The sequence below is a fragment of the Artibeus jamaicensis genome, unplaced genomic scaffold (genome assembly GCF_021234435.1).
Source record: "Artibeus jamaicensis isolate MK-2021 breed Jamaican fruit bat unplaced genomic scaffold, CSHL_Jam_final contig_3126, whole genome shotgun sequence".
Classification (NCBI taxonomy): domain Eukaryota; kingdom Metazoa; phylum Chordata; class Mammalia; order Chiroptera; family Phyllostomidae; genus Artibeus; species Artibeus jamaicensis.
In genome coordinates this window covers 10,108,964-10,122,474 of record NW_026521723.1, presented here as the reverse complement: position 1 = coordinate 10,122,474, position 13,511 = coordinate 10,108,964, and the positions used below count along the sequence as shown (strand labels likewise).

The following is a 13,511-nucleotide window of genomic DNA, read 5'->3' as shown; positions in this document are numbered from 1 at the left end:
AATCCTAGCGCGCGGTGCCAGCCGCCCCTCCCCCTCGTCCCGTACGTCCCGTCGGGTGCCTTCGCCTGGGTGCGGATGCACGTCGGCGGTAGCGGAGACATTTTCTGACTCCCGGTCGCGTGTCCCAGCTGTCCTTCCCACCCCGTCGCGGGGCCGGCCGCTATTCCGGCCCCAGGATGCAGAATGTGATAAACACAGTGAAGGGCAAGGCACTGGAAGTGGCTGAGTACCTGACCCCGATCCTCAAGGTAAGCCGGCCTGGGCTTGCCACGGGGTGTCAGACACACGCTCAACTCTGAAGGGACCGAGAACCGGGCTCTGGGGGAGTCACCGTGTTCTCCGGCCTGGAAAGATGTAGGAAGGTGGGAAACTGGAAAAGGTGCAGCTCCCAGACGTGATCTTACCCAGCTGTTTTCTGGGTCTTCCCTGGCTCTTCGGGTAAACTTGGAGCGATGCTCTTTGCTTTTTCGTGTCGCCCCTTCGCCCGTCAGAACTCAGCGCGTCTGGGTACGTCGGGTTGGAAGGTGGTCCGCAGCTAGGTAGATGTGAGAACGTTAAATCCTAACATCGGTAGTCTTTTGAACTTTTTAAACAAAGATTTTGTTTATCTTTAAAAAAATGAAATCAATGGTACTAAAATGACATGCCATTTTTTTCTTTAAAATTTCGTAAGTCTTTTATAATTAGGAGTTTGAAACAGTAAGTGGTGATAGAGTTGTCAACTTGTTACTTTTCAGAGGAACAAGGTGAAAGTTACAACATGATCGGTACCATTGAACCCAGCTAACAGGCAAAGCCTCCCTTTCCCGTTTTTAAAATAGCTGAAACTAGTTGTTAATGTGCCTTGACCCTGTTAGATATGTAACTTGTTACATATTTGGCAATACAGCATTTTTAAAGTGAAAATTGTGGCACCTTGGTTATTACAGAAGTGACTGATGGTTTTCTTACTTTCAAAGATAAATTTCTAGAGGCGTGTGTAAGTTTTTAAGTAATTCTTTTAGAGTAAGGTTTTTTTGTTGTTGCAACTTAATTTTTCCTTTCTGAAGAGCGAGCAGTGATAGTAAATGAATAACTAGTTCTTATTTAGTGTTTGCTTTAAGCTTTCAACTAAAATTTTACAAGTCTTTGTGTGGGAATGAATATCTTTGGAAATGGTTGGTTCTCTTCATTCAAGAAGCTATTCTGGTATGCTCAGAAGAATAGTGGACAATTTTACTTTTCCATGACAAAGAGAAGTGTTCACTCTGTACTGATTTTATATGAGACGGATTTTTAAATGATACCTTCTTAGAACAAGTTTTAAAAAAAAGTCAGGAAAGTTTATAAATGAGAATTTCAACTCTTGCTATGCTTATATTTGTTTACTGTGAAACCCATTTTAATTAAGATTATTCATTCAACTTGAAATTGAAAATCACTTTTACAGTTGAATCAAATGATTCTTTTGCATATTATGTTATCTTTTCAGAAAACTGTCTACGTAGGTATGTGGTGTGAAAATAATACATGATTGTTACAATTTTTTAGTTTCAGGGAAGAGAAGTGTGAGAAAAAGACCTCCCAAATATAAAACTGCTATTTTGGCCAGTTGTACTTTATTGAACTTACAACACAGAATTTTGTTTTAGGAAATCATTTTACTTGTTCACCAGCTGATGAAGTGTTAGCTTGTCAGTATGTACTTGTCAGTATGTATTTTTAGTAATAAGGAAAGCAGAATTAATGGTCATCTCCTTGCCCCTCCCTGTGCAAACTTGTTGGTTTACAGAGAGAACACTTACAGTTTCTTTCCAGACATGGAAAGGCAAGGAGGAAAAAACTAAATCCCTGGGAAAGAAAGAATGACTTCTCCCAGCAAGCGCAAATTAAGAAAAATCCTGGTTTGGGAGACATAGGTACAGTAAAAGCCAGTGTCTTTACAGTGATCTTGGAGCCTCTAATCTATTGGTGGAGGCCCCCGTCTACTATCGTATACTATTCTATCCCTTACTTTTGCTTAAGCCAGCCTGACCTATTTGTTACTGCATCAACTACTCTCTTGCCTCTGGTTCTTGCATTTGCCTTTTCCCTTGCCTGAAATGCCCTTCGCCCAGACAGACTTGTAGCTGATTCCTTTCCTAAGCTCTGCTCAGTAGTCATCTGTCAGTGAAGTCTTTGTTCGCTGACCATCCTATTTTATGTAGCCATCTCTCTCCCTCTTCCCCTGACCAGACCAGTTTCCTCTTTGCCTCATTTTTCTACATGGTATTCATTACCATTTGGCTTTTCTCCCTTCACTAGAGTTTAAAGTTATTATGAGGACAAAGATGAGTTTGCTCTATTTTGTTTACTCCTTTATCCCCATTAATTCAGATAGTGTCTGGCACATAGTTACACGGTCAATATCTGTTGAATGAATAATGTTCATAAATGAATCTTTGTATTTCTTCAGACTGTACCACAAAATCTTACATGTAACTGGAAAGCTTAGAAAAATTTGGTAAATAACATTGCTTTAGTGAAGAGAATATTGCGTTAGTATCTTGGTGGAGATGAGAATAATGGGAAAGTAATAAATGATTTAGTACTTCTAGATTTGGTTTCAAATATTCCATTTAAAGGAGATGTTGGCTGAATTGTGAGATGTCTAAACATCTTTAAGATGTTTTTACTGTTCTGTAAAATAAAGATATCTGTCATTTCACAAAATCATTGTAATTATTTTCATGTCAATTTTCTCCATTAGATATGTATGTCCCTTGGTTAGATACCAGTGATACATTCTTTTTTTTTTTTTTTTTTTTGTATAGTCTCCATTGCTTAGGAGGGTGTCAGGCAAATAGTTGCCCACAAAACTTTTTAAAATTAAAGTGAAAGTAGTGTAATAATGTTATTTTTTATTTCTTTAGGAATCAAAGTTTAAGGAAACAGGTGTTATCACCCCAGAAGAGGTGAGTGTTGGAGATATTCTGAAGCTATTATATTTTACAATTATATTAAACTGGGTGGCTTTTTTGCTACCCAGTAAAAAAGTTTTAACTTTAGAGTTGGGTAAAAGTAGGTTCTGTTAACCACATTAACAATTTTATAGGGATTTCTACTTCCCATAGAATAGTGCATGTAACTTCCCTCTTGATTTGCCACTTCTCATATTTCTCTGTAGTTCCTCTTTATGTAGAAGTGAGGGTGGGAGAAGGAGCGGAAAAGATTCTTATGGCCACTTACCCTTCAATCATATTTGTGTTATATTGAGCAGTGGATTCTGTGGTCTTGCAAACATAAGTTTTCTTGGCCTTCCATTTGGTAACTTTGGTTCACTGCTTGGATATTAAGATTTTTCTGAGTATTTAACGTAAATATTTTATTTCTACATATTTAACATGGATTTTTTTCCTCACGAGTTTTTTACTTTTTCCTCCCAACAAAGTCATGTTGCATGAGCTTAATGCTGAAACTAATGGCTGTTTATAGGCCTGTTGAGTTTTATTGAACTTTTAATGTAGAATAATATTTTAAGGAGCCATTTTACTTGCTCACCAAATCTCTATAAAAGTGTTCTCTTCCCTTTAGGTAGTTATTTTGTCATGAATACTGGTCTAAAGTTCTTTTAGACTCCAGTTTTATGAACAGTTATGGTTGCATCAGACTTACTTTTTAGTACTAATAAATGTCACAGAACTTAAGCTTTACCTTTAACTCTTCTTTAGAAGTACCAGTCATTGGCAATAGAACTATACTCATGATTTTGAAAGAAACTTTTTTTTAAGATTTTATTTATTTATCTTTAGAGGGGAAGGGAAGGAGAGAGGGAGAGAAATATATCAATGTGTGGTTGCCTCTTGTGTGCCCCCTGCTGGGAACTGGCCTGCAACCCAGGTATGTGCCCTGACTGGGAATCGAACCCTGGTTGCTTGATTCCCAGGCCCGCGCTCAATCCACTGAGCTACACCAGCCAGGGCAATCTGAAAGAAACTTTTTGAAATGAACCTTGTATGATCTTGCTGTTACTGTAAATTCCAAGACCTCATGCCAGAGAATTAACTGACCTTTCAGTTTTCAATTGTGATGGAATCATTTCAGTGCCAAATCCTTGTGAATTCTAATAATGATGTGCTGAACTGATCTTTTATCTAAAATTGTTTTTATGCCCTGACTAGTGTGGCTCTGTTGGTTGGGCATCATCCTGCAAAGCGAAAAGCTGCCATTTTTGTTCCCAGGCAGGGCACATGCCTGTTGAGGGTTCGGTCCCTGGTCGGGTGCATGTTAACAGCAGCCAGTCAGTGTTTATTTTATGCATTAATTTTTTCTTCCTTTTTTTCTAACTCCATTCCCCTCTTTCTAAAAAATACATAAATAAATCTTTAAAAAATAAAGCAAAATAGTTTTTATTTTTAGTGAAGACATATTGTGGTATGGAAAGAACATAGGAGATCTGCCTGCTAGACCTATTTCTCTAATTTCTCCTATTCTGACTCAGGCAAATTAATTAAGCTAACTAGTCACAGGCCTCATGCTTCTTCATTTGTAAAATAAGGGGTTTTGCTTGGACATTCTCTGAAAGACCCATTCTGCCTTAGGCATCATAGTTTAATAACTTGAATGCCAAATAAAACTGAGTTTTGATCTTGAGAATTTTAATGTTCTTGTTGAACAAGGTATAATGTAGACATGGCTCTTGAAACTTAAGTATCTGAAGTCAAGAGCAGAGATGAGAGTATGCTGTTCTTTTTGGACTTTTTGGTTTTTATCTCCTCTACTTGAAGATGACTAATAGATGGAGTTAGAGATCCATATCTGTGGTCATCGGATAGAACTAAGCTGTGTTAAAACAGTTACTAATTCTAAATTGAATACTGTTGATTGTGTCATGAAGTAGGCAATAAATTTTTCTCCTTTAAAAAAAATTCAAGGCATAACTAGCCTAGCTGGATCCCAACTACATAAGGTTGGACTGGTGTGGAGCAGGCGTTAGGAACCAGGTGGGACAGCAGGAGGTGAGCAGCCAGAGAGCAGGCAAAGTTTCATCTGTATTTACAGGTGCTGCCCATTGTTCCCATTACCACCAAAGCTCTGCCTCTGGTCAGATCAGTGGAGGCATTAGATTCTCATAGGAGCACGAACCCTACCATGAACTGCGCATGCGAGGTATCTAGGTAGCATACTCCTTATGATGGGTGTCAAACTCATTTTCATTGGGGGCCACATGAGCCTTGCAGTTGCCTGCAAAGGGCTGAATGGAATTTGGGGACTTTGTAAATGTAACTACCTATAACAATTAAGCAAGAGCTCAGCACTGACATTGGGTAAAAACAAGGTGCCAGGCCAGATAAAACAAGGTGGAGGGCCGGATTCAGCCCAAGGGCCTTGTGTTTGCCACCTGTGCCTTATGAGAATCTAGTGCCTGGTGATCCGAGGTGGAGTTGAGGCAGTGATGCTAGTGCTGGGGTTATCATGACCAGAGAGATGTGATTGCACAGAGACCATAATAAATCAGTTGCTTGCAGACTTTTATCAAAACCCTATCAATGAGTGGCAAGTGACAATTAAGCTGCATCTGGTAGCAGGCCAGAAAGACTCACTCCCCTGCCCCGGTCCATGGAAAGTTTGTCTTCCACAAAATCAGTCCCTGTTGCCAAAAAGTTTGGGTGCCGCTGGTATAGAGTGCAATGACAGGATTGAGTTAGATTAGAATCAGTCTAGAGGGAGAAAATGAGAAGACATAATTTGCTTTAGATAAATGCTATACTGAATTTTTTGTTTTACTGTTTCTAGGCTTCTGGCTGTCAGCCTTCAGATAGCTTTTTTTGTGTCCACCTCTCAGTGTGAAAGTCTTGTGCTTAAAAAGTGTGTCAGGCATTATCCAATATGGTATTGCCTGACTAAGAATACTGACTAAATGTACAATATGTGTATGGCTTGATTGAATACTAGAAATAGAGGGTAGCTTCAGAAATAAGGTTGCTCACCAAAATGTTAATATTGATTCTGTCTTGTTGGAGTTATTCATTATTATATAATATTTAATTGCTAAGAGAAAGCTACTGGAAAAAATACTAAAAATTTAGAAACTTGAGTTTTTGTTTTACATTTCATTTTACTTGGACATTTTGAAGCATGTTATAATGGCCATTGCTAGTGAGAGCAAATGTACATAATGTATTAACTATCAGTACAATTTTATGTTCTTTTATAGTTTTCCTTCTAGTGTTTTTATTTTTTTAGTAGATGCCACCAGAGATACCATGAACTAAAATATTAGAGTCTTGTGACATCAAGGCACTATCATTAAAAATTTTTCTTAATTTTTTTATTGTTTTGCTTTCATTTTATTAAATTAATACTCTTTAGCTCCAGGTAACCACAAAGTTAATGGCAGCGTCTGGTCACAACAAGCCAAAATGCTTAAAACCTGGGGGTGAGAGTATTGTTTTAATTTGGGTTTTTGTCTTAACATGACCAGTTTGAATAGTAAAAAAGATTCTTAAGAGAACAGAAACACTTGCTGTTGGGAATACACTGCTAAATCTTGTTTAATGTTTTTTTGGAAAGTTACTCTCAGAATCTTATTTTACAGAGCATTACTCTTTCAAAGTAAAATGGGATTTTACATGTAGATGGGCTTTTCTGAGAAAGGCATTAGAAAATTAAACACATTATAATTTTTTGCTGTGTAATAAACCCATGAACAACACATGATTTTAAGTTAGAGCTGTTGTGAAATAGTAATTGGGAAAGTATGTGTGCATATTGCTTGAGTTGGGACACTGCAGTTATACCTAACAGACTTTCATTTTTCTGCTCTCTGGAATAAACAGGATTTCTGTCTTGTAGTAAGATTAATTCATGTGCATGTATAATGGAAGTTCTCAAAAAGTTAAACTATTTCTTTCTGAGTCTGTTTTTTATTTTCGGGGAAAAAAACCCAATAAACAAAAATTTGTTTAATGTTGAATCTGCTCACAAAGTCCAAGGTTTTTTAGAAGGTGCAGTTTTTTTTTAAAATCCTCACTGGAGGATATGTTAATTGATACTACAGAGAGGGGAAGGGGAGGGAGAGAGAGAAACATTCATTGGTTGCCTCTTGTAGATGCCCTGACTGGGAATCAAACCCACGAGTATTTGGTGTGCATGAGGATGCTCCAGCCCCCTTAGCCACCCGGCAAGGGGGTTGGAGCATTCATTTTCTTTTTTGTCTTGCTGTTGTCCACGTCATTCCAAAAGCTTCTTTTTTTCCATTGTTTGGCCCTACACTTCTCACTCTTGTTAATATTTCTTTAAGAGTGTGAAAAAACTTTCAAATTGGCTATTTCCTCAATTTTTTTTAAATAGGAAGAAATGTAATGTGATAAACTATTCTTATATCAGCCATGTATCTATTTAGTAATTTTTCCAAAGTTCTTGAGTTTTCAGTCACTAGCAGGAATCTTCTTTACATTTTATTTATCCATAAAATGATTTTTGACATCTTAAATCCTGTAATGTCAACTTTATACATTTCATGATGCATATGTATGCTTTTGACATTTAATCCAGTGATAAAAATTGAATTAAAAATAGCATTTAATGTTTTTTCTTCTAAAATTAATTTAAATTTCTATGGATGTTAAAATTTTTGCTGTTTTAATAATCAACAGTGTTCAGGCTGGTAGAGAGGTGCTGGACTTGGTGCTGTTTGCATTTAAACTGATTATTGAGTGTCAGTACACAAGATGAACACTTTTGGTATTTGGCCACCTTACATTCAGTAACGTTCAATTTTTCTTTCTACTTTTTCATATTCCTTCTAAATCCTTAAATAGTTTGTGGCAGCTGGAGATCACTTAGTTCACCACTGTCCGACATGGCAATGGTAAGTAATCTTGGGTGAAGAATAGAAAATTAGTAAAAGGTATGACTTCATAATTACGGCAGTTTGAAAAATAGGTTAGGGCATACAAATGAGAATGACCAATCTAATCCTCTTCAGTAGATTTTTCTATGAAGCAGTTCCCCAGTGATATTCAAAATAAAAATAAAGGAAGAAAAATTGGGTGTTAACACCTGTTTTTTTTTTGCTCTGTTGATACAAAAGATGGGCATTTTTGAGATGAATGCCTTTACTTCCTTTGCTACTTATTATTCCTCTTCTTTCTATTGTCTTTTAAAAATAGCATTCAAGAGATTATAAATTTGATCAGCTCATTTTTTCAAATTAATAAGTATTTAGTGAATATTTTTATAATGTTAATGCAGAGATTTTGCAGAGTCTTATGTTCTTTAAACTGTAAAACTTTTTATTAAAATTCAAAAGTGTGCTTCCTTTTTAGGAATAAGCTCAAAAGTTTAAAGTTTAAAAGTTTCATGATAACTTTTTTTCCCTTAAGGTCTTCATAGGGAATCTGCCAGTAATAGACTCAAAAAATGTTTTATTTTCTTTATTTTTCTTTTAATTATAAAAGTAATTTAAGCAACTTAGCTGATCTCATTTTTTATTTAAAATATTCTGAATAATAACAATGTTATAAAAAAGTAGTTTCGTTACTTCTAAATACTTAGAGTAAAACCACCAGACATTTGCTGAAAAAGTGATCTCAATACTGGCAGAACTGTTCTAATTGTTCTAGAATTTTTTGGAATTATCATCTTGTTTGGATATAAGTTGTTCAACTTATTAAGTCCTTTGTTTCTCTCAACAACAGTTTTTCAATTATAGTTGAAAGGCACGGTTTTGATTTGGGAGGAGGGTTTCTAGAATTGATAATGTTTTCTGTAATAATCTGAACAGCTCTAAGAATCAAAATATTTTAAACCAGAGTTGGAACTCTCTTTCATCTGTGGCCTTTTCTCCTTAATGTTTATATTTAACAAATATCCAAAACAGTTGTTATAATTCTAATTATTAATTGTTCTTTATCTTTCAAAGCATTGTTTCTTATGTATCAAGGCCAAAATGTCAGATTTATTTTTATGTCCTTGTCTTTCCTACACATATTTTTGTTCCATATTTAAAACTGAGTTAATGTCATAGAAACTACCTGATTTAGTAAGAGTGGTTGGTTGACTTTTTTTCCTCCATCCTGCATGAAGTTAAAACTATATTTAGGTAGGTCTGGTCTATATTTCATACATATTTTAAGTCAAATATGTATATAAATTTTTAAATAATATTAATTTTGTAAACAGCTAATTTAGGATTTTCTTCAGTATGATACAGTTCTTTTTCAGATTTATTTTTCATAGTCCTTAATTGTCTAATTCATATATACAATATATAGTATTCTTATAGGGATTATACATATGGACAGGATCTTTTAGCAGGCAGTAGTTTATGGTTCTACTTGATGAATTATGATGGTTGAAATAATTTCATTGTAACTGAGAACTCAGTTATACCTCGCTCCAGTGTCCACACTTATGGCTGAATCCCTGAGATCAAAGGAACAATTCATTTTAAATCAATGCTTGAAACAGAATATTTCCATGCTATACTTTCACATCTATACATGCCACCAGGACCTTACTATATCTTCTTCCCTAGAACTTTAGGCATTGCTGTGGCATTGTTGAATTTGACACTTGGGAAGGTCCAAGGACATCTCGAAGGCTCTCTGGCTTTATTTTGTGCTCAAATAGAGGATTTGAATTTTAGACTGAACCTTGAGAAGGCAGTAGAACTCCAATTGTTCATGTGTTTGAGACAGACATCATATTCCACCCCAGTTCTGGCCAATTCCAGTAGGTGACCACAGAAGATTCTTTGAACAAATTATTAATGAGGTGTTCAGAGTAGCACTGAAATATCAGAGGGAGTCATGTTTAAAAGCAGGGGCCCTGGACTCACTTGGTATAATCCTGGCACTTCCACCTTCTGGCTTTCTAACAGTGGGCAGTCTTCTTTAATCTCTCATTTATTTACCTATAAAAAGGGGGATATTAATGTAATCCACCTCAGGGTTCTGAAGATTAGATAAAAATAATACATGTTAGAGATCTAAATCCTATACTTAAAAAACACTGTTTGTTTTCATTTATTCTCAACATTAACATCTTGTGTTTCAAAGCATCTTTTTTTATATTTTAGTTCCAATTTAAGAGTGGTAGGAACAGAGATCTTGCTAACACCTACTTTGTTATGCAGTGTCATGCAGCTATTTTTCAGCCTCTTCTTGGTCTCAGGGTGAGGGGTAGGATTAAAAATCTAAATGAGCTTATACTCACTAAAGAACAGCATTTTTTGTTGTTGTTTAGAGCCAAATATAATAGTCACTCTGTATTATTCTATATTTTTTCTTTAATATTAATCCAAATTCTCTTAGGTCTGTCTGCATCTCTTAGTACATTTCACTTACAATATTGCTTTGTTCTTTGATTCCCTGAAATATATCACTTAATGGCATTCTTCCCAAACCAGTCCTAAAACAGTTTATTCAGGGTTGTGGATTGTGCAGTTTTGAAATTTAAATGTGTTTTATCTTTGCCTTAAAATTTTTTTTTCCTTTGGTATTTTGGTGCTTTTGACTCTTTTAAAGGGCTACAGGGGAAGAATTGAAAGTGAAAGCATACCTTCCAACAGGCAAACAATTTTTGGTCACCAAAAATGGTAAGAATTATGTTGCATGTATTAGTCAGTTTTGCATGAAGAATTAGATATTTAAAAAAAAACTTTTAGTATTTGCACTTACTGGTCTTAATTAGTGCTGTACTTATAGCTGCTTTCAGACAGATTTGGAAATTTAATGAAGCTTTAGGTTTTTTTATTGCTAAGGTGTTCTATTTTCTTACTTGATATTCATCTCCTTTCTTCTTGTGATTTCTTTTTGCCAGAAATGTCTAGTTTTAAGATATTTTGGAAAAGGGTCCCTAAGCAGAGTTGGACTTCTTGTAATAGGATTTTTTAAGTTGACTTAATCTTTTTAGCTATTTGATTTTTATCATCTTGAGATTTAAATTTTTCATAGCAAATGAAATTGACACTAACTTTGACATCTAAAAGCTCAAAGCTAAAGATTTTATTAACTATGTCATTGAAAAATTGTCTATAAGTTTAAAAATGTTTTTGAAACAGAACATTTTATTTAAGAAGCTAATTTGAAAACAAAAAAGTTATAGTTCCTATCTAATCATGTAACAATATGTTGATTTCTGTTCTGATTTACCCATTATAGGAAAAGGAACATATATACAAAATAATATGTGTGGGGTTTTTTTGTTAATATAAATCATTAATATCTTGTTTTTTAAAATTAGGGTATTCATAGCAATTTGTTGACCATATATTATAATGTTTTTACACTATAGTTGTTCGGTTTTAGGCTTATCTGAATAATAATACCTGTTAATTGACATATCTGCTATATGAAAAACCTGATACCAATATTGTGTAATAGAATAAATTTTTTATATTTTTATTATTTTTAGAGAGACAGGGAGGGAAGGAGAAAGAGTGGGAGAGAAACATCAGTGTGTGGTTGCCTCTCATGTGTCCCCTACTGGGGACCTGGCCTGCAACCTAGGCATGTGCCCTGACTGGAAATCGAACTGGCGATCCTTTGCTTCACAGGCCTGTGCTCAATCCACTGAGCTACACCAGCCAGGGCTAATAGAATAAAATTTAGCAGTGGATTTTACACTGGTTTGCCCATTATGAATAGCTGGAGGTCACCTCTACCACCTCTGAGAATAACAGATGGTGCCTCCATATTCTGAGAGTAAAACTATTAGAATAAGGTATTATTCATTAGCCTGAAGTTGAACAATGTCATCTCTTGCTTCAGCTTGCAGTTTTCACAGACCATCAGGGTAAAGAATTTATAGAACACTCCCAGTAGAGCCTTTCTGCTTGTCTTCTAAAAATAAAGTATTTGGCCCTGGCTGGTGTGGCTCAGTGGATTGAGCTCTGGCCTGCAAACCAAAGGGTCGCTAGTTCTATTCTCATTTAGGGCACGTGCCTGGGTTGCCGGCCAGGTCAGGTCCCCAGTAGGGGGGCACACAAAAAGCAACCATATGCTGATGGTTTCCCTCTCTTTCTCTCTCTCTTCCCCTCTGTCTAAAGTAAATAAATAAAAATAAGCTATTTAAGGGAAAGATAAATGTGGTCAAATAATTGTGTCTGTGGGCTGCATATAACTCCTTGATCACTTTTATTAGAAGTGAACTGTAATATTCACTAATATTTTGGTGGTAAAAATATATTTTATGATATAAGATTTCTGTTTTTAAAAATGGATTTATAGGAAGCAGATTATTTGTTGCTTACTGTGTTTGCTATTTTTTATAGTACCATGCTACAAGCGTTGCAAGCAGATGGAATATTCAGATGAGTTGGAAGCTATCATTGAAGAAGATGATGGTGATGGAGGATGGGTAGATACTTATCATAACACCGGTAAGAGGAGAATAGAATGGCATATATTTGGCTTAAATTGTTTTAAACTATTTTATAATCTTTTATAACAGCCTTGATTTAAAACAAAACAAAAAGAGCATACATAAGGCACAGTGGACTTGCCAGAAAAGAAGCAGGAGGACAAATTGGAAAAAAACTCTCGCAGAGTATATCATATTTCTACAGTACTGCTACTTCAGTAGCAGTTTGAAAATATGCATATCATTTTCTTTATGTCTAAGGAAAGAAGAAAGCCAATTAGAAATACTGAATGCGCATACTGCTTTGCTTTGGATCTCTTATTCTTACGACATTCAATCGTTGGATGATGAGCTTTAGGACAGGAACCATACCCTACTCTCATTCGCTTTACTCAAAGACCTGGCATTTAAAATTATTTAATAATTATTTCTTGAGTGATTCTAAGAGGTTTCTAAGGATTATAAAGGTAGAGGTTTAATGTTGAATCCTCATTATCTACATAGTATCTGATACATAGTATAGAAGTTGTTAAACAAATTTTTGTTAAAGGATTTACCGAAATTTAAGCCATTCATAAGGGTATATTTGCGTAAGTTAGTTGGATCTCTGAATATGATTTTTTAAAATTCCAAGTCCTAAAAACCTATTTTGCTGGTATATTTTATATTAACTATGTAAATGCATATTATTATGTGCTGCTATAGTAAACTATAATTTATGATTTAGTTTTAATGAGTATGTTTTGAGTTTAAACCTAAGATATTGAAAATAAGTTTTCTCCCTCTAAGCACTAGAAAGTAGGAGGTATATCAAAAGTAGTGGTAGAAATGGGTTTCTCAACTTTAGCACTATTAACATTGTGGGCTAGGTAATTCTTTGTTTCAGTGTATTCTGTATAATACAGAATATTTAGCAGTGTCTCTGAGCTTTACTCACTGGATGTCAGTACAGTCTACCAGTTGTGACAACCAAAAATACACTCAGGCATTGCCAAATATTCTAAGAAGGGCAAAATCTCTGCCCTTAATTGAGACCAACTGCAGTACACACAGGCTAAGTAATTTGTTCAGGAAGAAGTACCTTGTTAGGTCAGTTTCTCCTCTACTCTGGGTAAAGAACACTGGCTGCCATCTGTTTGTTTATGGTGATAAGAGGTGCAGGTTCAGAATTTGGTCTCCTTGAT

At 35.4% G+C, this 13,511-nt stretch overlaps 1 protein-coding gene across 1 annotated transcript in view; it reads left to right on the top strand.

Annotated features, from left to right (window-relative positions):
* The first annotated feature begins 163 nt into the window (after positions 1 to 163).
* The window catches only part of ATG3 (autophagy related 3), a 29,525-nt gene continuing 16,177 nt past the window's right edge, over positions 164 to 13,511 (top strand). The window contains exons 1-5 of the mRNA XM_037144294.2: positions 164 to 248; positions 2,892 to 2,933; positions 7,782 to 7,831; positions 10,491 to 10,561; positions 12,239 to 12,346. Of these exons, the coding sequence (XP_037000189.1) occupies positions 177 to 248; positions 2,892 to 2,933; positions 7,782 to 7,831; positions 10,491 to 10,561; positions 12,239 to 12,346 (343 nt within the window). The 5' untranslated portion in view covers positions 164 to 176. The remainder of the gene's footprint in view (positions 249 to 2,891; positions 2,934 to 7,781; positions 7,832 to 10,490; positions 10,562 to 12,238; positions 12,347 to 13,511) is intronic.